General features: G+C 35.1%; 1 protein-coding gene across 1 annotated transcript; it reads left to right on the top strand.

The window, feature by feature from the left end:
- The first annotated feature begins 93 nt into the window (after nt 1–93).
- Nucleotides 94–23,052, top strand: pfas (phosphoribosylformylglycinamidine synthase). The gene is made up of 29 exons (XM_056481541.1): nt 94–231; nt 782–908; nt 2,498–2,630; nt 2,708–2,813; nt 2,907–3,105; nt 5,618–5,723; nt 6,109–6,249; nt 6,334–6,458; nt 7,322–7,450; nt 7,610–7,741; nt 7,821–7,949; nt 9,420–9,493; nt 9,593–9,749; nt 10,098–10,159; nt 10,248–10,409; nt 10,493–10,597; nt 11,238–11,369; nt 12,416–12,646; nt 13,302–13,482; nt 14,654–14,737; nt 14,847–15,002; nt 15,121–15,240; nt 17,660–17,805; nt 18,070–18,277; nt 18,365–18,456; nt 19,448–19,562; nt 19,821–19,967; nt 20,321–20,461; nt 21,620–23,052. The coding sequence occupies exons 2-29, from the start codon at nt 785–787 to the stop codon at nt 21,925–21,927; spliced, it is 3,945 nt and encodes a 1,314-aa protein (XP_056337516.1). The 5' UTR covers nt 94–231; nt 782–784; the 3' UTR covers nt 21,928–23,052.
- Nucleotides 23,053–23,512: the final 460 nt, after the last annotated feature.

The following is a 23,512-nucleotide window of genomic DNA, read 5'->3' on the forward strand; positions in this document are numbered from 1 at the left end:
AATGATAGCAGCGGTATAGTCAAGTACATTTTAGGGCTGAATGATGAAACTTGAGATGTGCGCATGCGCCGAGGGGCTGATCCTTGGGGATCCTTGTGGCGGAAGGTTCGTGTTTAGCCCGCAGACGCACGTGGATCAGTGTGCCGAGTCTGCGGTGGTCAACAACACCATCACAGAGTGGAGTATCCAACACTGACGAATCTACCAGCGGACTTCTCAAGCCACAGAGAAGTAAGATACTCGCTTACTAACTTTAAACATCAAACTTTTAAACTTATTTGGTTTGCTAAGTTACTAGTACAGTGTTTATTTGAAGTGGCTGTGATAATTCGCTGCACCTCGTCCTCATTGTTGAGTTAGTAACATGAACACTTTTATCACTTAATATTATTGTTTACAATGCTTAAGAGTGTTTGTGTGTCTATTCCTCTATTTGAGTGATTAAAAAGTTATTTGTCCTCACATTTTAACTAAATTGGTGACCTCTGACTTGGCTGTTTTTGCCTGCCTTTTGATGCAACCCAAACTATTTGCTTGACCCTCGACTTAGTTCATCTTGAGAACTCATTCCATGTAGAAGTCAGCAATTGTATGTCTCTATAGATCTGATAATTACCAAATTTGTAAATCAAAATAGCAGCAGTTTTTTCTTTGGAAAGTTAACTGTGATTTTATTACATATCTAGTCAGTGCACACACATACCTGTTACACAAGTACAGCATAGTGGAAAAAAATGTTTGCAACACATTAAATGGATGCTCTTTCTCTGTCTTTTTCTAGATCATGCCTGTCGTGCGCTTCTACAGGACAGAGGAGACTGGAGAGGCTCGGGCCATAAGAAGGATCACACAGCTTTATCCAGATGTCATTATAACAACAGAGCTTTGCTACAATGTAGAGCTGCATGGTATGTGAATATCATATAAAAATGGAAAAAACATTGTGACTGTTAAGACAGTTGCAGTGTTTTATGCAATATAGAGCATTTCAAAGCAGCTTCACACATCTAAAATATTCAGCTCAATTCTTATTAGTAATTAAGTTCAGTAGTTATAAAGCAGATTCTGCTTTACGCCGCACTACATAATGTAATAGTGTTTTTATAGAGTGTAAGTCAGTTCTGTGTCGATACAGTTCAATTTAGGGCTACACAACATAGATTCAGCATCGATATCACAGTGTGACCATTCGCAATAGACACATCGCAGGATATACAATGTTAAATTTGTATTATAACTTATCATTTGCATGCATTATTTAAATGCCTGTGATTGTATAATGACCTTAAAAAACATTCAGGTATAAGAAATTGTACAATTTGTGACCTTAACTACGATTACTTTTATTGAATTATTTTTGTTTTATCAGTTACTGTACTTCAATACTGTTAGACTCAGGAAAAGATAAAACATTTTATTTCAATTGCATCTTTTTCTTGATTGTATTTATAGATTGTTATGCGTACTCGCATCACATGCAAATACAGAAAGGCACTGCAAATAGCACAGACAACAACAAAAATGTGTCTGGGAGCCCAAAATGTTTATTAGATTTTATGGAGATGCAAATAGTAAACATTAATTTATCAATCTCTGACTAAACATGTGCATGAAAATACTCACAGCACATGCAAATACAAAAACGCACTGCAAATAGCACATACAACAACGAAGTGTGTCAGGGGACCCCAAACATTTTATAGATAGTTTATTAGATTTTATGGAGATGCATTCCCACTGCAGAATCATTCCAATCGATCTACCAGTATAAATTCTTTCCAAATAGAGATATTAAGTCATCTGGTGAAATTGTATTTATATTGCAAAATAAAAAAATATTTCAATGTTAGATTTTTCCAATATCGTGCAGCCCTAGTTCATTTTAATACTAGGTTCAAAGTTGTAGAGTTTGTCAAATGAAACAAAAAAGCCGCTCAGATAACATTTGTTATTTTCCAGTTCAGTTTAGCAATATTTACTTAAAATGCTATCTCACAAAATTCTTGATGAGAGTGGAATCTCTATGGATGATCTACTAACACTGATTGCACAAAATAATGATCAGCTCCTTCATGATGACCATAATAATCTACCAAAAGCAGTGCATATTAATAATAATTTTGCTTGCTTATTAATATGTTTAGATAACTTAATTCTCCGGCATTTCAAATAAATGAACATGTGTGAAGAATTGATTTTTTTTTACAACACACTTTTGACATGTTTGTGCATTGCTTTTCCTTTAGCAACTATCAAAGCATTTCAAGTGCAAAATAAGTTTTATCATACTTTTTAGGGACATTATATATTGACATAAATGCCAAATAAAAGGACTAAAGTAAACCTAAGTAAATTACATTGCAAGATTAATTTAAACACTCAACTTATATACATTTTCCATCCGAAACAGAAATGCCCATTGCTTAAAAAAACTTTATATGATACATTCTCTCTTCGTCATTGTCGTCATCATCATTATCCTCTCTTTCTCTCTTAGGTCCTGATTCTTTAAGTCTAGCACAAAAAGACATTTTGTGCTGGTTGTTTAGTCCACCCTATTCTGTCAGTTTGTTAGAGGAGCCCACTCTAAAAGCAGAAGATGGAGCAAGACTAGTGGAGATTGGACCCCGGTAACATCATATTATCATGATATGTCACTGAAAATTTTTACACAGCTTATTTCACGATTATATCTTGACCACTTTAGGTTGAACTTCTCCACTGCTTGGTCCACCAATGCAGTGTCCATCTGCCAAAGTGCAGGTCTGAGTCGGGTGACGAGAGTCGAGCTCTCCCGCAGGCATCTCATCAAGGTAAGGAGAACAGCTTTAAATAGACTTACATTACAGGGTTTTTTTTTTTACCTTGTTTTAATCAAAAGCTCTATTTTCTTCATCCCCATCTAGCCCCAGGAAGGATGTAAAGTTGGGATGAAGGACGGAGAGATGGAGAGTCTGATTTCATGCTTGTATGACAGTATGACTGAATGCATTTACGCTCAGCCAATCACATCGTTCGCAGTTGATATTCGGCCGCAGGATGTGTTTGAGGTGGACATTCTGGGAAAAGGTCGTGCTGCTTTGGAAAAGGCCAATGATGAACTTGGTAAGAGTTGTGTTTGGAATTGCTTTTGCATTCACAAAAAGGTAATAACGATTAGGCTGAAAACTCAATAAGGATAATAATGTGCTTTTTTGACATGTATTAGTGTACAAAGTTGCTTTGTGTCCCATGGTTTTACTAAATGGGAGGCATGTAAATTAGCTTGGTCTTTATTTGATCCAAACACTTTATTCTGTGTCCAAACGCTGAGACTAAATGGGGAGGCTCAACAAATGGTACTAATAAACACTTGAAGAGAGCTTTTAATAATTTTGAAAATCATGATCGGCATATCGTATATACATTCCTGCCTAGAATCAGATGACCAGAAAGTGATTTTCTTGAATATAAATGAAAACATTGGTGTCTATGATGCAGCAAATCCAGAGACTGTAGTTTACACCAATATTTTGTAATCGATTCACTTTAATGTTATGACAAAAAAGTGATCATAGATAGTTTTCTAAATCCAAATGAGTAGCAGCTTAGATCCCGAAACAGTATTACATTCATCATGACTTAACAAGTAGATAACATTCAGCACAATCTGAATGTCCAATCAATTGAAGCTAACAGTTAACTAGTAGTTTAATCTCAATATTTCTGTCCTAGAAGAGCAAAACTATATAAAAATAACAATAGTGTAACTACTTGCAAACTGTATTACTACTTCAGGAGCAGGGCTTTACATTAACACCTGCCAAATGCAGGTAGATTTCAGCTCTTGCGGGTAAGACAGCCGCTCACACTAGTCACTTTGGCTGGTTGAAAATTATTTTTAAAATTGAAAGTTTTCTTAAAAGCAGGGTTCGACAATAAAGATGGCCCAATATTCGTGCAAATGCAATCTTAGAATCGAGAAGCGGCATGACTGACAAATATAATTGTGTTCGTATAAGCAAAAGAAAGCCGGTTGATTACCGAATGAGAGGATAATCACTCATGCCAACAGCTGATGTGATGCGCACGACTGTTTAAAACACGTGCACGCTCCCGTTTCCTTGCTTGAAACAACCGTGCCTTGAAACGCAACTGATGTGATTGGGTGTCTTTCAAAGAGAGTCTTGCTGCTTTCAAGAGCTCCAGATTGGTCTTTTTGTAAGCCGCACCAATTGCTTTCGCTTTAAACCATTATTTGAACAGGATATAGGATATTAACTTCCCATTTATGTGTAATTAACTGGTGATCTGGGACCTTTAGCCCAGACAGATTACTGTGCATATTTTAAATACATGACAATTATTATCTTTTAAATGTCACAGTTTTTTTTTTTTTATATATATTTTGTTAAATAAAAAGTATGTTATACAGCTATATTTTGCTTGTTTTGACACATTATTTAAAATTTGTGGCTAAGAAATAATTATTTATTTATTTATTTATTTTAGTGTGGTTAGATAAATTTGGTAAATCCTTTAAGCTCTGAAAAGTCATGTGAAATAAAAACTAATTGTAATACAACACTATGAAACCATGACCCATGTGCTCATGCTCACTGAGCACGCTCATACACAACACACACAAAAAGTGAAATGAATGAGGAGGCATGTGGACCTAACACAAAATCTAAATCAAGTATTTTAGCATGTCAAAGTCAAATTTCTGGATAGCAAATATATTTTCCCAACAACAAAATTGTGGCTAGTGAAAATGGCGAGTGGCTAGTAATGTTGGAAAACTACTAGCCACACTGGCTCATGATCAAATAAGTTAATGTCAAGTCCTGTTCAGGAGTAAAGATACTGGGAGATTCAATCAGCTGCATAAGAAATGCACATGCAGGCTGTGCTCAGTGATGAGATCTGCAACTCTTTCTACAAATAATGGACCAGTATTTTAAGGTCACATGATGCTTAACATGATTAGGAGTTGTGTTCATGTCACAAGATAAGTGGAGCCGAGTTGATTAGATCACGAGTTGTGTGAAGAGGGTGAATGAGAGACAAAGTAAACCCGTGGGTTACGCTAAAACAGAAATTAGTTAAGGCCTGCTGGGTTAAATATTCATGTGAAATTGATTTCTGACCAACTCTGAGCCTTTATTACAACAGTCCATGAAAATGTTAAGGTATTTCTGTTTTTGTAAATATGATAGTTTTTAAGGAGAAGAATTGTTTTTTCAGAAAAAAAAATCTGTGGCGCCTGTTTACTGAAATGGTTCTGGTTCTCATGCAAATGTGTTGTCAAAATGTGTTTTTTTAGTGAGATTAAGAATGATCCAGACAACCATCTGTCTAAAAACCTTCATGGAAAAAAGTATAATCAATAATTGAAGATGTGTTAGAAAGATAAAGATCGCTTTAAGCCAATTTTCAATTCACACGTCACACAGTTTTGTGTCAATCTGGCAACCCCGCGTGCAGTACCCAGTTCAGTCACTAGCTGTCAGTAATATACATTTCACCTTTAATTTTACCCAAGGTCTTTATGAAAGTGTTTGCTATATATGTTACTAAGCTATATTAATGTTGGCCATATATTAATTTTTTCTGTTTTACTGTGTGGATTGAGCAGGGTTGGCATTTGACTCCTGGGATCTGGACTACTACACTGCACTCTTCCAGAAAGTAAAAAGAAATCCCACAAGTGTAGAATGCTTTGATCTGGCTCAGTCCAACAGGTGTGTATGTGTGTGCGCATGTATGTGTGTACTGGTTTTAGTTGTTTACAAGGATAGGCATTTGTATAATACATGGGTATGACCTAGGTTACAACATTGAGATGGTTTACGAGGACATGTCTGATGTCCTTGTAAATCAAAACATGTGCAAATCATAGTTAACGAGGTCTTTTGATATTTAACATTTGCCACAGGTTTCCTGTAAGGGTTGGATTTAGGGGTGGGGGTAGGATAAGGCCATATAATAAGCATTTTTACTGTATAAAATACATTATGCCTGTGGAGAGTAAACCACCAATTACCAACATGTGTGTTGGTGTTATTCTTTAGAGAATAAACACCAAGTAACATGGTCAGTAACATGAATTCTCTGTTTTTTCTGCAGTGAGCACAGCCGTCACTGGTTTTTCAGGGGGCGAATGGTCGTTGATGGAGAAGAGCAGAAGGAGACACTCTTCAGCCTCATTATGGGCACTCAGCAGCACAGCAATCAGAATAATGTCATCAAATTCTGTGACAACAGCAGGTTAGATGCTTCACTGTGAATGTCAGTCCTCTTCAGTGGCTTTTGAGCAGGGTTTCTTAGTATGTGGTTCTTGTGTGTTTGTAGTGGTATTAAAGGCATGGAGCTGAGGTGCATGTATCCCACAAATCCTGCACAGGCCAGTCCATATGAAAGCAGAAATGCTACCAGACACGTGATCTTCACTGCAGAGACGCACAACTTCCCTACTGGTATGATTCTGAATGCGTTCAGTTTTTTTTACACATGCAATATACTGCAAGCCAAAATAAATTAATTCTAATGTTGAGTTTTAAATACAAAAATATTCTTTATTATGTCTAAATGTCTATATTGGTGTTATCCCTTTTCTAAATATATGTAATAATTTTACCACTTCATACAGTTGAAGTTAAAATTATTACCCCTCAAATGACCAAACATTTTTAAACCCATTAGTTTTAACAACTCATTGCTAATAATTAATTTATTTTGTCTTTGCCATAATGAAAGTACATAATCATTTTGCTAGTTATTTTGCAAGATACTAGTATTCAGCTTAAAGTCCCATTTGAAGGCTTAAATTGATTAATATGGTTAAATAGGCAATCTTGGTTAATCAGGCAAGTCACTGGACAAGAGTGGTTTGTTCTGCAGCTAACTGGAAAAAAAGCTAATAATATTGACCTCAAAAATAGTTTTAAAATAATAAAAAATATATTTTTATTTCAGCCAATATAAAAGAAATAAGACTTTCTCCAAAAGAAAAATATTATAGTAAATACTGTAAAAATTTCCTTTCTCTGTTAAACATCACTTGGGAAATATTTGGAAAAAAAATTAAAATAACATAGGAGGACCTTAAACTTGTTTTTAACTCTATATAAATGGTCTAATTACCCAGTACATATATATTTTATTTTAAACTTTTATGTTTTTGAAGTTGGTCATCTAATATTTATAGTTTATTTCATTGTAATTTATTTCAGCTAACAAAAATATTGTAATCGATTTAATTTTAGTGAATAATAACAGTTTTAAAAACAAAACCATAATGTGTAATTTAAAATAATAAAATGTTCTTCGCTATGCTCAGGTGTTGCTCCATTCAGCGGAGCCACAACAGGAACTGGCGGGCGAATCAGAGATGTGCAGAGTGCTGGAAAGGGTGGTCATGTGATCGCAGGCACTGCTGGCTACTGCTTTGGTAACCTGCACATCCCAGGTAAGCCTTAAATCACTCCTGAAGATATTACTACATCTTTCTATTTTAAGATAAAACCTCATAAATGAGTAGTCCACCAAAGCTCAGATTACACTCACACTTTCCTAAATTTAGTTTTGGGAGCCCAACTCCTCATACCAGAACCTTCTCTCTACTCAGGTTTTGTCCTCCCGTGGGAGGAGGAAGGCTGGGAATACCCATCAAGCTTTGCTCCTCCTCTCCAGGTGGCCATTGAGGCCAGTGACGGAGCCTCGGACTATGGCAATAAGTTTGGGGAGCCAGTTTTAGCAGGTAAAATCAAACAGCCATCTGTTTATCTATGATTATCAGCTTGAATGCTGAATTATTTGTTATTTTATTTCGCATTAAGGTTTTGCTCGTTCCTTTGGAATGCGGTTGGCTAATGGTGAACGCCGGGAGTGGATCAAACCAATAATGTTCAGTGGTGGGTTGGGATCTATTGAGGATCCACACGTGAAGAAAGATCAAGCAGAGCCAGGTATATGTGGAAAATATTTATTTTAAAGATTTTTCTGCTTGTCTACATCTTTTCTCCTTCACTTATAGTGATGTTGTTATGATTGATGCCTATATAATGTAGCCAAAGCATCAGTACAAACAACAAAAGCAGTGACAAAACAAATGCATTAATAATGTAATTTATCAAAATCTAAATTTTGGTAAAATTGGACAGAATTTGAAGCAAAATTTTTAGGCAGCCATTACTGCACAGTCTTTATAGTGTAACATTAATTTAAATAAGAAATTAAGGTGCATATATTTAGTATTGCAATTTTGCTTTTTATGAAATTATTTAATTAATTATTGCTTTTTATTTTACTGTACATTACTGTTATTGCAGTTTTATTTTTGTTTAACAATTTAATAATCAAAATCAATTGATATTGTTAATTCATATCCACACTGTATTGGTCAAAATATGTGACTATTGAAACTTAAGAAGATTTAATAATAGGGTACATGCCGAGCTAGTGTTTTTCCCATACTGATAAACTTCCAGTGTGACCTGTTATTGTGAATTGTTTTACATTTTATACGGTTCCTTTTACAGCATCGATGTTGTAATGTAATTAAAATACATTCAGTTATATAGACTTTGGCATTCATTTAGTTGTTGTAGCGTAAAAAAGCCATTTACTCGCACACGCCCGTCAGAATCGGCAGGCTAGCGCAGAAGCTCCATTGAATATAATAGGGTAAAGTAAATGCTCATATTATAAAGACATGGTGTGGGAAATGTAATTTAATGCAGTGCTTCTTGTACAATCTGAGACCCACTTTATATCAGATTTCACTCAGCCAGTGGAGATCGCTGATTTTTAAAGATTTTTGCATTGGCATACAGTTGACCGGAAGCACTTAACCCAGGTTACTGGCAAATTCAAAGTCCTATTAGCATCCTTCGGCATATACCCTGTGTAGAATTTACATTGAAACGATTTCATATGGAAATTGCTAGTTGATATAAAAAATACAACATATAAATGACTACAAATAAACTGCATATAACATATTAAACATCGCACATTAAATAAAAATTAAACATTTTTGAAAAAAAAAAGATTTGCATTTAGTTTTACAACTTAAAAAGGAACTAGCCGTTTATTTTTTCACTCTGCTCTAAAATACTTTAGAGATCATTTTTTTCCAGATTTTCTATTTCTTTTACTTCTATCCACAGAGCTCCCCAAAAGTATCCTCTCCCTTCAGAATAATTAATTCTTTCTAAATATACTGTACTAATCATGTTGTCTGGTGAAAATTCTGGTATTATATTTGGTATCACAATAAATCTCAGAAAAACAAAACATTGCCATGTCAGTTTTGTGGAAACAGAAAGTCTTAACTGTGACTTCTAAACAGTTCATTGTACACTTGCTAAATAAAAGTATTTCTTGATGCATATATATTTGTTTAATATACTAGCCCTAATTGTTTTTCACGGCAGGTATGGAGGTGGTGAAAATTGGCGGTCCTGTGTACAGGATTGGCGTTGGTGGAGGTGCTGCTTCTTCTGTACAGGTACACCAACATATTTTACTGAAATAAATGTACGCATTGTGTGCCTGTGTATTGCTCATATCCTGTGCAGTTACCAAAAATGTGTTTGCATTATTGCAGGTTCAAGGTGATAACTCCAGTGCCAGAGATCTTGGAGCTGTTCAAAGAGGAGATGCTGAAATGGAGCAAAAGATGAACCGGGCTCTCAGGGCCTGCCTGGAGCGTGTGGAAGGAAACCCAATCTGCAGCATTCATGACCAGGGTGCTGGTGGCAATGGTAGACCTGTTTCCTTTCACATGCTAAATTTGACAACTGAATTACAAAATGTGCTTTAAACAATCCGAAAGCTTGAATAAAAATGTACATTCTGTCATCATTTCCTTTCCCTCACTTGTCTGAGTTTCTTTCGTCTGTTAAACACAAAGGAAGATATTTTGAAGAAAGCTGAAAGCCTGCAACCCTTGACATCTGTAGCATTTGTTTTTCCTACAATGGAAGTCAATGGTCACAGGTTCTTTTAAAATATCTTCCTTTGTGTTCAACAGAAGTAATAAACTCATCACAATAACAACATTTTCATTTTGGGGTGAACTATTTTTTTAAAAGACACTATTATTTATATAGGTAACGTATTAAAGGAACTAAGTGAACCTGCTGGTGCCGTTATCTACACTGGCAAGTTTAAGGTGAGATCTAGGTTTATCTGAAGATCAGAATCATGTTTTTTTTTCTATATCAAAGTGTTTCACATACATATTTTGCCCTAATGCTCAGAGAGGAGACCCCACACTCAGTGTTTTGGAGCTGTGGGGGGCGGAGTATCAGGAGAGCAATGCTCTGTTGCTCCGCCCCTCTGACCGAAGCTTCCTAGAGAGGGTCTGTCAGAGGGAAAAGTGCCCTGTCGACTTTGTGGGCAGGATAACTGGAGATGGCAAGGTGAGTTACGCTGTATGTGCCTTTTTGTTGTGTTTTAGGGGGAATGCTTCAGAACACTTTGTAACTTATATATTGCTGTATAGATCGTGCTGGTTGATGACTTGCAAAAACAGAACGATGGGCTTGATGGTGGACGAAACCCTGTGGATCTGGAGCTGGATTGGGTCCTAGGAAAGATGCCACAAAAGGTGCAAAAATCATTTATTTTGATAATCACATTGACATGGTCTACATTTGCTCAAAACGTCCAAAAGGAAGAGTTTGAATAATAATTTGCTGTTAATTTTCTCGAACATTGAAGAAAATTTTAAGCTGAAACCATGGTGAATGGTCATGAACAATGCAAGTTAATGCCTTCTGGGACCTTGAGAGTCACAAAATGCATATACAGGCAAAACATAATATTGTGTTTAGGCAAAACATCATTATGTAACTGGATTTCTTGCAGTTTTGGACTTTTGTAAACCCAAACCGTTTGTCTAGGCTGTTAGTATGTTCAGGGTATCATCAGGAGTCACAGTTTATAATTTAGTTTTGCTTACTTGTATATTTCTTGACTCTTGAAGTGCCAGTAGCCACTTTCTTCTTACTTAAGAAAAATAAAGTCACCTACATCTCAGATGACATCCTAAGAGTGAATAAATTTAACAATAAATCAAAATTTTTGTGTGGCCAATCCCTGCAAGGGTAATGTTTGCAAATAAATGAGTAATTGTGGTAGAATGAAACCTGTTTTATGGCAGGTATCTATCATTATAGCATTAAGTTATGCTTGTTTGGTTGTTGTTTTAATCTCTTTCGCTCAGTCAGTATTATTTATTTTTTCAGGAGTTCATATTGGAGCACAGGTCTGTTTCTCTGCAGCCTCTGACTCTTCCTGCAGGTCTTTCTGTTCTTCCAGCTCTGGAAAGAGTTCTCCGGCTGCCTGCAGTGGCCAGCAAACGCTACCTAACCAATAAGGTATAGTACTTCCTCATTAACACATTTAATAATACATAACTTTTTTAGTGTTGTGTATTGCAGTTGTTTGCAACTTGTGACAATGGAATAGTTTGCACATTAATACGCTTTGTGATATATCCAGACATTGAAATTAAATTTTTAATAGTTCTATATAAATGTTTGAATTATTTAAATGTCATGGATTTATGAATTGTCTTTTTCTAAATGTGGCATGTTTTCTGGATAATAAGTCACATCTGATTATTAGTTTAGAGTTTTATTGTTGAGGTGGGGAAATGTTTAGGTTTGTTTGGTAAGTTATATTTATAAGATGTCAAATAATTGTAAAACAGGCTTTTGGTGGTCCTTGCTTGAAAATATTATGAACATGTATATTAGTTTTGCTCACTCTACAGCAGATATTTTATATATAATGTCATTCAAAACAGAAAGAGAACATAAATGATATAGTTTCATTCATTATAAACAACATTTATTATTAACATCAAGCTAATTTAATGTAAAATTTCTAAAATCTGGTGTACATATCTGATGTTTCTCTTCAGCGATTCTATTAATGTTTTCCTTGATTGATGTTTATTGCATAAAATAGTTGCTTTATATTTTAAATCACAGCTTGTTTCAGTTGATACAGTATAATGTGGTGTATAATCTAGAAAATGTGACGTGTATTTACAAAATAAATTTAAAGGGATAATTCAGCCAAAAAAATGTACATTTACTCTCCATTTTCTCACCCTTATGTGGTTCCAAACCACTTGTGAGTTTCTTATTTCTCTTCAATGCAGAAGATATTTTGATGAATGCAGGAAACTGTTGAAACCACAATTGACATCCATATAAAATACTATCCAACATTCTTCTTGGGTTTTCAACAACAACAAAAAAACTCAAATTTAAAACAAGTCAAGGGCGAATAAATGATGACAGAATTTTGACTTTTGGCTGCGCTATTCCTTTAAAAGACACATTTATATTTGAGTGTCAGCATGTTTGCACTCAACAAACAGGAATGAAACTAAAGTCAGTCTGCTCTATTCCAGGTTGATCGATCTGTTACTGGTCTGGTGGCTCAGCAGCAGTGTGTAGGCCCTCTCCATACTCCTCTGGCTGATGTGGCTGTTGTTGCTTTGTCTCCATTCAGCCTCCAGGGGGCAGCCACAGCCATAGGAGAGCAGCCCATCAAAGGCCTTCTGTCTCCAGCGGCTGGGGCTCGAATGGCTTTGGGAGAAGCTCTAACTAACTTGGTTTTTGCAAGAGTGTCTGCTCTCAAGGTGAACTTTTTTTGCATATATATGTTTTTCTAACATGTTAGGTGATTGCTGGATTGCTGTAGGTAATAGACACGTGCGACTATGCACTGGGTTTGTATGGTGGTTGGAAAACCTTGAAAATGCTAGAATTTTAATGTATTGTTTTTAATTATTAAAACGTGCTTAGATTTTATATAAATTTATATAATAATTTATGTATAAAAATATTATAGTTTTTTACTAAATAGGTAATAATTATAAAATAATTATTAAATCTTTATAATAATATAAATAATAAAATGTAAATCTTTTTTAAAATAATATAAATCTTTTTTGCTTTTGCATAATTAAAAAAATTCTAGAGTCTGCACTTGTCCATGTAGTATTATCTGTATTTTCCTCAGTCTGTGATCTTTGATTTTAAAATAAATATAACTTTGATTAAAGATGACATGTAAAATGCAAATAAATTACATTCAAGAAAATAAATGACTAATTCTGTGTTGCGGAATGAGGAAAAACTTTATCAAAATTGTTCCTTAGAATACTATAAAATAAATAGAATGTATGTGTGTATGTAAATAATGTATATACTTACTTGGTGCACCTAGTGCACCTTGGTGCTTGAGTTTGACTTTGAAAAAGGTGTTAGAACCCTGTATCCATGTGTTCACAGGATGTAAAATGCAGTGGTAACTGGATGTGGGCTGCTAAGCTGCCAGGAGAGGGAGCGTGTCTGTGGGATGCATGTCAGGCCATGTGTGAGGTTATGGGTCAGCTGGGAGTGGCAGTGGACGGAGGAAAAGACTCACTTAGCATGGCTGCACGCGTCAGTGGAGAGACTGTTAAAGCTCCAGGTATCAGGCTTGTAGATGTAGGAATTAGCGATGGACGTTTGTGGATCCTTATTTTTAATAAATTTGAGGAGCATTTTTGCCTTTTAATCCAATGAATATATATTTGTACATAAGAGACATCTTTCAAAACATCAGAAAATCTTGATAAGCCATACTACTGTAGACTAAATTGTATATAATAAATTTGTAAATCTAATATGTGAAATGTGATGTATTTGATATCTTCTGACTCCTATACTAAATATACCAGCAAGAACTAAACATATTTAAATAGAATAGTTTAATTAGGTTGCATCAAATGAAATCGTCACAACCGTGTCACATACAACGGTGCCAACTATAGAATTGATTTGTAACTGTGTGGCGTAGTTGAGAGTGCCCATCAAGTGTTCAAACCTCACCTTTAAGTGACATTTTAACTGTGACATTTTAATTCTTTTTTAAATGAGCAAGGTAATTTTCAGAGTATTTCCTTAAAAACAATTCTGGAAAAAAAATAATATTTCTTACTCATTTTATTTTGACTGAAATAAATGCAGTTTTGTTTTATTGTAATATTATTTTATGGTTAATGTTTTTAGCCACCTTAATATTTATTACCTTTTTTTATTTTTTATTTTATTTCATTTTATTTTTTTTTTTTTTTTAGGGGTTTTCACCTTTATTGGGATAGGACAGTGGAGATTTTACAGACAGGAAAGTGTGGGGAGCAGAGATAGGGGAAGGATTGGCAAAGGACCTTAAGCCGGGAATCGAACTCAGGTCGCCGTGAGCACGTTGGTGCTATGTGTCGACACACTACAACTAGGCTATTTGCGCCGACACCTTTTTATTTTTTGCTACAGAACAAACCGTTGTTGTCCAATGACTTGCCTAATTAATCTTATTTGCCTGTGTAAACTAATAAGCTAGTTAAGCCATTACATTGCGCTTTAACTTGACAATTAATATCTTGCAAAATAATTTGTCAAATATGACGAACTGTCATCATGGCATAAGCAGACAAAATAGTTATTAGAACAATGTATAAAATGTGCTGAAACAGCAGTTGGCAAACATTTGAAAAAGAATGGAAATTTCACAGGAGGGCTAGTAATTTTGCCTTCAGCTGTATATTTGTATATGTTCTTTGTAAGATGTCACACAACATACAGGTCTGCTTGTGTTTCAGGCTCTCTTGTTATCTCAGTGTATGCCGTGTGTCCTGATATCACAGCCACTGTGACCCCCGACCTGGACAACCCTGAAGGCAAAGGTCAGACCCTCTAATCCTTACTGCTTCTTAGCACTTTAAGTTTCTGACATTGTTTTTGCTGTTAGTCTACCGGTATGTTTATGTTCATCTCTCTCTCTTCTCTTCTCAGGTGTGCTTTTGTATGTGCCTGTGAGTGCAGGTAAATACAGGCTGGGCGGCTCTGCTTTAGCTCAGTGTTTTGGGCAGCTGGGAGACTGTAGTCCAGATCTGGATCAGCCAGACAAGCTCTCCGCTTGCTTCAACACCACACAGACATTGATTCAGGGTCAGTATGTGCCTTATAAGCTGAAATGTTGCTTGCTTGGGCACTAATACACCAATCTTCATTCAAAGAAGTAGTTTTTATCTCTATACAATCTGTTGATTTCAACTTGATATTTCAGATCGACTGCTGACTGCAGGACATGATGTCAGTGATGGAGGGCTTATTTCCTGTCTGCTGGAGATGGCCTTTGCAGGGAATCATGGGATGGAAGTGGACTTGCCGTTAGAAGGCGTTGATGGTTAGTAATATAATTTGATTTATGGTTGGAAACAGATAAAGCTTATGATAATCTGTTGATGCAATCCATCAAACATTTTCTTTCTCAACTTCATTACAGTCTGTATGGAAATACTGCAATGTGAATGAAACATTCAAAAATCTTTATGAACATTTGAGGAGGATATTTTATTTATATACTAATATAGTATTAGGTAGAACACTGTGGGGGAACTATCACATATCTCACAATTTTGACCTCTGGAAAGGCTGAATTATGCAGTTAATGCTGAGTTAAGACTGCATGATTTTAGCCCTGATTTTGACTCACCGACAGGAATCACAGACAAATGCCTGAAATCACAGGCAAGTCAACAATCACACAGTGTGAACTATTAAAGACGCGATCTGAGAGAATAGCTGATACCCAAGAGATATTTGGCATGCTAAATATCTGGACCTGTCGGCGATTCAAATCATGCCATGTGAAACTTGTTCTGACTGAAAATAACATCGGCAATTACCTACAGCCAATGAGAGAGCAGCATCCACTAGTGTGGGTATTTGCAGGCCAGCGGGAGGTTGCGGGAGGAGTTAAAAGAACTCATTTTCAGTTTATTTGAACCCAAGAAATTGAGGAAAAACTCGTGTAAATTTGGCAGGAGCACCCGTGTCTGTTTGACGTGTCATCTGAGCAATATCACAACCGGGTCGATAAAGAAAAAATTTTGAGAGAAATTGCTAATTCCCTTCAAAACCCAGGTTTTGCAAACTAAGTAGATTTTTAACCCCGCTAAAGGCTTCTTCTCATTGTGTAGTTAATAACAAAAGATATACTACGTGACCTTGCATTGTTTCCATATCAATTGTCGCATGTGTTTGATTGTGAGACGTAGTTTGCAGATCGAGACAAAGTTGTCGGTCCTGAAGTCATGCAGTGTGAAACCCCCATGTTGCAATCCATCTCGCAGTGTAAACAAAGCAATGATTAAACGCTAGCCCAGATAGTCCTGCAGTGTGAAAACACCTGTGGCACGACTACTTTAAAAAAAGTGCAGTCTGAACTCGGCATAACTGCCACTTGTTTGTTTGTTTTTTAAAGCCACAATTGTGAGATTAATAAATGTAATGCTATTATCTTTCCTCAAGTTATTATTATTATTATTTTTTTAAATATTCAGTTTAAGCTACGCAGCTAGTCATTTATTTATGCACATTCATATTTGTTGCTAATTTTAACTTATGTTAGATTGTTACAAGTACATAACTAGTTAGAAACCAATATTTTGAATGTTCAATGTAAACTTGTATTTTTGTTTGTTTGTTTTTTTTTTTTGCTTGCTTTTGATATTTTTATTTTTTATTTATTTATTTATTTATTTATTTTTTGTGTTTATTGTGAACATTCAATTGAGTACAATCATACAGCATTTCAAGGTACATTGGTATCACAGTATGTGAAATTAAGTGGTATAAAAATTACATACATTATTGTCAGGTGTATTTACTACACAGTAGTACTCAAATTTTGTAAATTATAAAATGAAAAACAGCAAAAAAAAGAGAAGAAAACAAACAAAATATAAGAAAAAGAATATAATATAATAACATATAATAATCAAAAATAAATAGAAATGAAAGCACTATTTACATCCAGGGTAAGAACACCTGTCATAATATAATTTCTTCCAGAATAATCTCAACTGACCATCTTCATTATACACATGGTGATGTCACACATTATAATATGAATAAGTATAACCATATACATATACATACATTAGCATATATTTATTTATCAGAACATCATCTTCTATTCATTTATAGCAACAAAGTCGGGTCTTCCAACTAAAGTATATCCAACCTATTTTCTCATGAATATATCCTTCTTTAAATTGACGACAATATTGATTTTTTTCCATTGTGTAGATCTCAATAGTTGCGTCTATCCAATTACTAAGGGTTGGTCGCCCTTGCTGTAGCCATTTGCGTGTGATTGCTTTTTTGCTGGCAGCCATGAGAGCACGCATAAGGTATTTATTGTCTGCTGTTACTGTATCTGGATCCACACAGCCAAAATATAACAATTTACTTTCTAGAGGTATATCTTTTTTAAATATATGTTTTAAAAAATATATAGAGCCTCCTGTATTTCTTTCCAATATTCTTTTGCTTGCTTTTGAAATGTTAATTTTTAGGATTCTAAGTTTAAGTGATTTTAGTATGCTAAACATTTATATCAGTTGGTTGGTCTTATTTCAAGTTTTTAAAAATAACAACACTTCCAGAAATGTAAAATTTTGTTCTCAACGCTAAGTAGAAGCTTTTTGTGACATTACTATTATTATTATTATTATTATTGTTTTATTATATTTGAAGTTTCTAACATAAACATAACAGCTATAGACTCTTCCTCACGTCTCTCCCCTTCTTTCTCTCAGTGATGGAGGCTCTGTTTTCAGAAGAGCTTGGTCTGGTTCTGGAGGTGTGTGAGCGTAATGCATCCAGTGTCTGTCAGAGATACACAGATGCTGGCCTCTTGTGTCACAGAATTGGCGCAACATCTGGTTTTGGACCCGATGCCAAGGTGTGCTGGTTTTTTTTATCTAAAATGCAAATGAAGAGTTCAGTTGTAAAAGCCTCTAGGTGCCATCTGTCATTTTCTCCTAAAATGAGCATTTTTCTCAGCCTTCTGTGTCTATCTTCTGTTATAAAGTGACGTTAGTGAACCTACACACAGAAAAAAGCCTTATAAGACATTTCAGATGGCGCTTCTAGGTTTTTTGCATCTGATCTCTTCATATGCACAGATTAATAGAGTATTGAATATCAGTGATTGACTGTGTTTTAGGTCAGAGTGAGTCTGTGTGGACGGGAAGTGCTGAACGAGCGTTTGCCCACATTAAGGGCCATCTGGGAAAGCACTAGTTTTGAGCTGGAACGACTGCAGGCTAATCCACTGTGTGTCCGAGAGGAAGAAGAAGGACTTGCTTCTCGCACACAGCCATACCTGAAGCTCACCTTTGACCCCTCTCAAACGCCGATCATTAAAGAGCTCGGTGAGACCCTGGATGTGTTTCGCAATTATGTAACGTTTCTTTTTTCATTATTGACCTGTATTTTAAGATGTTTGGCTTGTGCTTCAGCTTCAGGGAAAGCTCGTGTTGCTGTTGTGAGAGAGGAAGGCAGTAATGGAGACAGAGAGATGTCCACTTCCCTCTTTATGGCCGGATTTGAGGTAAAGACATGCCTTCACAAAAGAAGAGGTATAATACACAGCGCAGACTATTGTCCCAAAATTTGGGGTCTATGAAGTTCTTATTTTATTTATTACCTTTTTTTTCTGCAAAAATAATTGAAGGAACATTCCACTTTTTTAGAAAAAGGCTCATTTACAAATCTGCTACAGTTAAAAAGCTGAGTTTTCGTTTGTTATGTTTATTTAAGCCATTCAGCCAATCTCTGGGTTTGGCGGGAACACATTTAGCTTAGCTTAGCATAAATCTTTGAATTGGATTAGACCATTAGCATTTTACTGAAATTATAAAAAAAGATTGTTGATAATTTTTCTGTTACACTTCTGTAGTTACATTGTGTACTAAGGCGGACAGATAATTAAAAGTTGCTATTTTCTAGGCCGATATGGCTAAGAACTATACTCTCATCCTGGCTTAATTATCAAGGAACCTTTTCAGGCTCAATGATATTACACAGAGACTGAAAATAGTCTCCAAGCTAGGTGACATAGCTGCATAATATCATTGTGCCTGCTGTTTATTCAATTACTTATGCTAAGCTAAGCTAAAAGTGATCCTGCCAAACCCAGAGATTAGCTGAATGGATTCAAGAATGGTAAAACTCAACTATTTAAATCTGGGGGAGGTGTAAAATTAGTCTATTTCACATCAAATGGATTGTTCAAACCACACTGAACTGAGCTAAACTGAACTGAACTTGAACACTACAAACTGAACTACACTGTTCCTATTTACTATGACCTTTTATGTGAAGCTGCTTTGACACAATCTACATTGTATAAGCGCTATACAAATAAAGGTGAATTGAATTAAATTGAATTGTTCTTGTAAATAATTCAGAAAGAATGCATTCATTTAAAAATGACAGTATAAATATATTGATTATTTTATCAGAGATTTGCTAGTATTATTAAATATTTCATTTTATCTGCTAAAAGTTTTTAGTTTGACTTGATATCCTACTCTCTGCAGGTGTGGGACGTCACAATGCAGGACCTGTGCTCAGGCTCCACGACCCTTGACCCATTCCGAGCCGTGGTGTTTGTGGGTGGTTTCAGCTATGCAGATGTGTTGGGTTCGGCTAAAGGTGAAAATCACACTATTGCATGTTGCAGCACTTTCTACATATCACTGCTAAACTGTATGTTAGTGCTGCTGTTTAATGATAAGCATTGTTTAGATTTGATGATCTAATATTTGTGTCGCAGCTCATTTATCACTGCATACTGAAATCAAGTGTTGCTTTAACATTTTTCTTCAGTTGATGATTAGATGTTTAGATGGTGTGTGCGTGTGTGCATGTGTGTGTGTGTGTGTGTGTTTTTTTTTTTTTTTATATAATCAGGATGGGCTGCCACAGTGACCTTTAACAATAGGGCTCGTGAGGAGTTTGAGCGTTTCCGCAAGCGTGAGGATACACTGAGTTTAGGAGTGTGCAACGGATGTCAGCTGCTGGCTTTACTCGGCTGGGTCGGTGAAAGAGAGGATGGAGGTGAGAGATTAAACTTTTAGTTTTAACACTATTTTAGGTCAATGACAATCACAACCTCATAAACTGACCCACTTTCTTTTTTCAGATTTCTCTCTCTGTACTAGTTTATTCATTTTTAAGTATATTAAATGTTATTATTAGATTTGATTATATATATAATATATGTTTTTATTATCTTATTATTATTATTATTATTATTTTATTTTTCATAATATGAAAATAAAAATTATAAAATATAAAAATTAAGATGCAATATAAAATATTTATTTATGTATGGATTAATTTACATTATTATTCATGTTTTTGTATTGTTATAAATTTTTGATATTATTTCATATTAATTTCCATTGCAGGTTCTGATGTTACTCTGACCCATAACAAGTCTGGTCGGTTTGAATCGAGGTTTGTGAGTGTGGGTATCCTGCCCTCTCCAGCCATCATGCTCAAGGGAATGGAAGGCTCTGCTCTGGGTGTCTGGGTCGCACACGGAGAAGGTTAAAAATCTGTCCATTGTAACACTGTACTCACCAAATGTATTTACTACTACAGGGTGTCCACAGGGTCTTAAAATGTCCTTAATTCATGGAATTATTGTCTTGTAGGTCATAAATCATTTTAAACGGGTCTCGATTTATTTATGTCCATGTAAAGCTGCAGTCCATCCAGTTATCAACAATTCATCTAAAAATATTTTTGTTTGATTTACTACTTTATTATATATCAATAGTTATGTATTTAAAGACCATATATGGTGAGGACACTGACCTGGACAGGCTGTTGTGCATACATTCTTATTATTCTATTCTGTTTTATATTATATATTTTATTAAAATTATACTTTTTTTTAAGTGTTTTGTTGGGGGAAAGTTATGTTGAAAGAAATGTGTGTATATATACGACTAGGGTTTGCTTGTTAAGATGCATTATTTAAAATATGTTGCTAAGAAATGACTAATTACACTTTTGATGGGGCAAGTGAAAAACATTCTGCTGGACCAACTGGGTTATTAGAAATAAGCCTTATACAAGTCTGACATTTTATCCATAATAGTCTTAAAAATAATAATAAAATGTGACTTTGTGAAACTTGTAGAAACCATGCACTAAGTGGGATCCTGAAACTGAAATCCATTTATTCATTTTAAAAGGCAGAAAAAAAGTTTTATTGCATCAAATTGGCTGTCGTTTTATGTTAAAATGTTTGGAAATGTTTTGTATTATCTCAAAATTACACTGTGTGTGTCTGGGTTTATTTTATTTATTTGAAAAATGTTTAAGGGGAGATTCTGAAATGTCATATAATGCTTGCCACAATCACATTTAATTAAAAAATCTGACATGAACTGGTCTATACGTAACTTGGATTGCCCAAAAATACTTTAATCCAAAAAAAATTCTGTCTAAAATTTTTTTAGGTTGGTCCAGCTAGTGTGTCTTGACACCGATTACTGTTTGTGAAGTAATGCAGTGACCAATGCAGTAAGCCAAATTGGTGATTGGCTTATGTAGCAGAAACTTATTCTGTACCCTAATCTTTCTCCTATTCATAATAACATGAATGCACATATATCTTTGCTAATACACTATGTCAGTCAGAAGCTCTTCTTTTCTTCTTGTGCTCCTCAATAAAGTGTATCTTGTTTGTTCTGCAGGTCTAATGCAGTTTCGTTCTCCTGAGGCTCGGCAGAAGCTGATTGGCTCTTCTCTGGCTCCTCTGCGTTATGTGGATGACTCGGGCAATCCGACTGAAATCTATCCCATGAACCCCAACGGCTCTGCCCAAGGTGTTGCAGGAATCTGCTCAGCAGATGGACGCCACCTGGCCATGATGCCCCATCCAGAGCGGGCAGTGCTGGGTTGGCAGTGGGCTTGGGCCCCTCTGCACCTCAGGGGGTCATTGGAGCCCTCGCCGTGGCTTAGCATGTTCCGAAACGCAGCCACCTGGTGCCAGAATTCATAGAGATATGATACTGTACAATTCTGATAAATGACCCAACAAATAGGTAGACTACGAAACTTATGAAAGGGACAGGTCACCCAAAAATGACATTTGCCATCATTTACTCAGCTTCCACTTGTTTTCTTGTCATCTCTTTTCTTTTTTTGAACGCATAAAAGAAGACCTCTAAAGAATATTGGAAACCTGTAACCATTGTCCTTCAAAGTAATTTTATCCCTGCTATAGATATACAATGGCTTCCCAAAATTCTTTAAATGTCTTTTATTGTTGTTCAACAGAAAAACCAGAACCAAAAGAAAAGAAAAAAGAACCGTTTAAAGAATCTTTCATCATTTATTCTCCCTTGACTTGTTCCAAAGCTGTCTGAGCTTTTTTAGTTTTGTTGAACACAACATAAGATATTTTGAAGAAAGCTAAAAACATGTAACCTTTGACTTCATTGGTTTGTTTTTTTCTATTTCAGATGTCAATGTTTACAGGTTTTCAGGTTTCTTCAAAATATCTTCTTTTGTGTTCAACAGAAGAAACATTTCTTTATAACGGTTTGGACCCCCTTGAAGGTGAATTAACAGTCATATATGAGTACATAAATTTTTTGGGGTGAAGTGTCTCTTTATAGGTTAGAATATATGATGAGTACATTTTTATTTTTGGATGAGCTATCCCTTTAAGACTCATGAGTTCCATAGTATGTCTATAGAAGGTTTTTTTGAACTAGAACAAACCTTTTGAATTGATTTCTAATATTTTTAGAATACAAATCAGGTTAGTTGTATGTAGAATTAACATGTTGCAGATGTCAGAATTCATACTGGAGTATCAAGAGTTAAATTTTTTAAAATATACATTCCAGAAATTATTAAAAGTGCTCTGAATGATAAAATGCATTTGTAAAACATTACTCTTTAAATTTGAGTTGCATCACTAAGAAAAAAATGTCAATTCCAAAACATACATTCCAGAAACTATTCAATTTACACTAGTTTCTTTAAATGAAACACACTAAACACTAAAATACTATAACTGATTGGGTGATTATCATCATTGTTGTACTTCATCTAAACCATTGTAGATTTATGGAAATATTTCAATTATTAACATTCTACTGAAAACAAAACACAATGCATTAAATAAATTACTGATTACATAAAGTGTCTCTGCTGCATCTGTGTTTGTCTGGGTGTCCACTGGGTCTTTAAGTCTTAAATCTCAAAAACTAAATTTTAGGCCTTAAATTTACTGAAATATTGTGTTGTAGGTAGCTCTTAAATCGTTTTAAACAGGTCTTAATTTTCCTTTGTTCAAGTATAGCTACCCAATCTGGCCAACACCCATCCAATCACCAACAATCCATCTCAGTAAAACTGCACTTTTTATTTAAGCATGTAACTCAATTTACCATCATGGCTTAATTATTTGCCTTACAATAACACTTGTTTAAAAGTTCTCCATGAATTTATTGCTGAGAAAGCTGACCTGGACAGACTGCTGTGCATACATTTAGTTTATTGTAGTTTTTAAAACCTTTGAATCATTTTTCAAATTTTTTTATTTTTAAGAAAGGTTATGCTGAAAAAAATTGTAG

The sequence above is a fragment of the Danio aesculapii genome, chromosome 20, assembly GCF_903798145.1.
Source record: "Danio aesculapii chromosome 20, fDanAes4.1, whole genome shotgun sequence".
Lineage (NCBI taxonomy): Eukaryota > Metazoa > Chordata > Actinopteri > Cypriniformes > Danionidae > Danio > Danio aesculapii.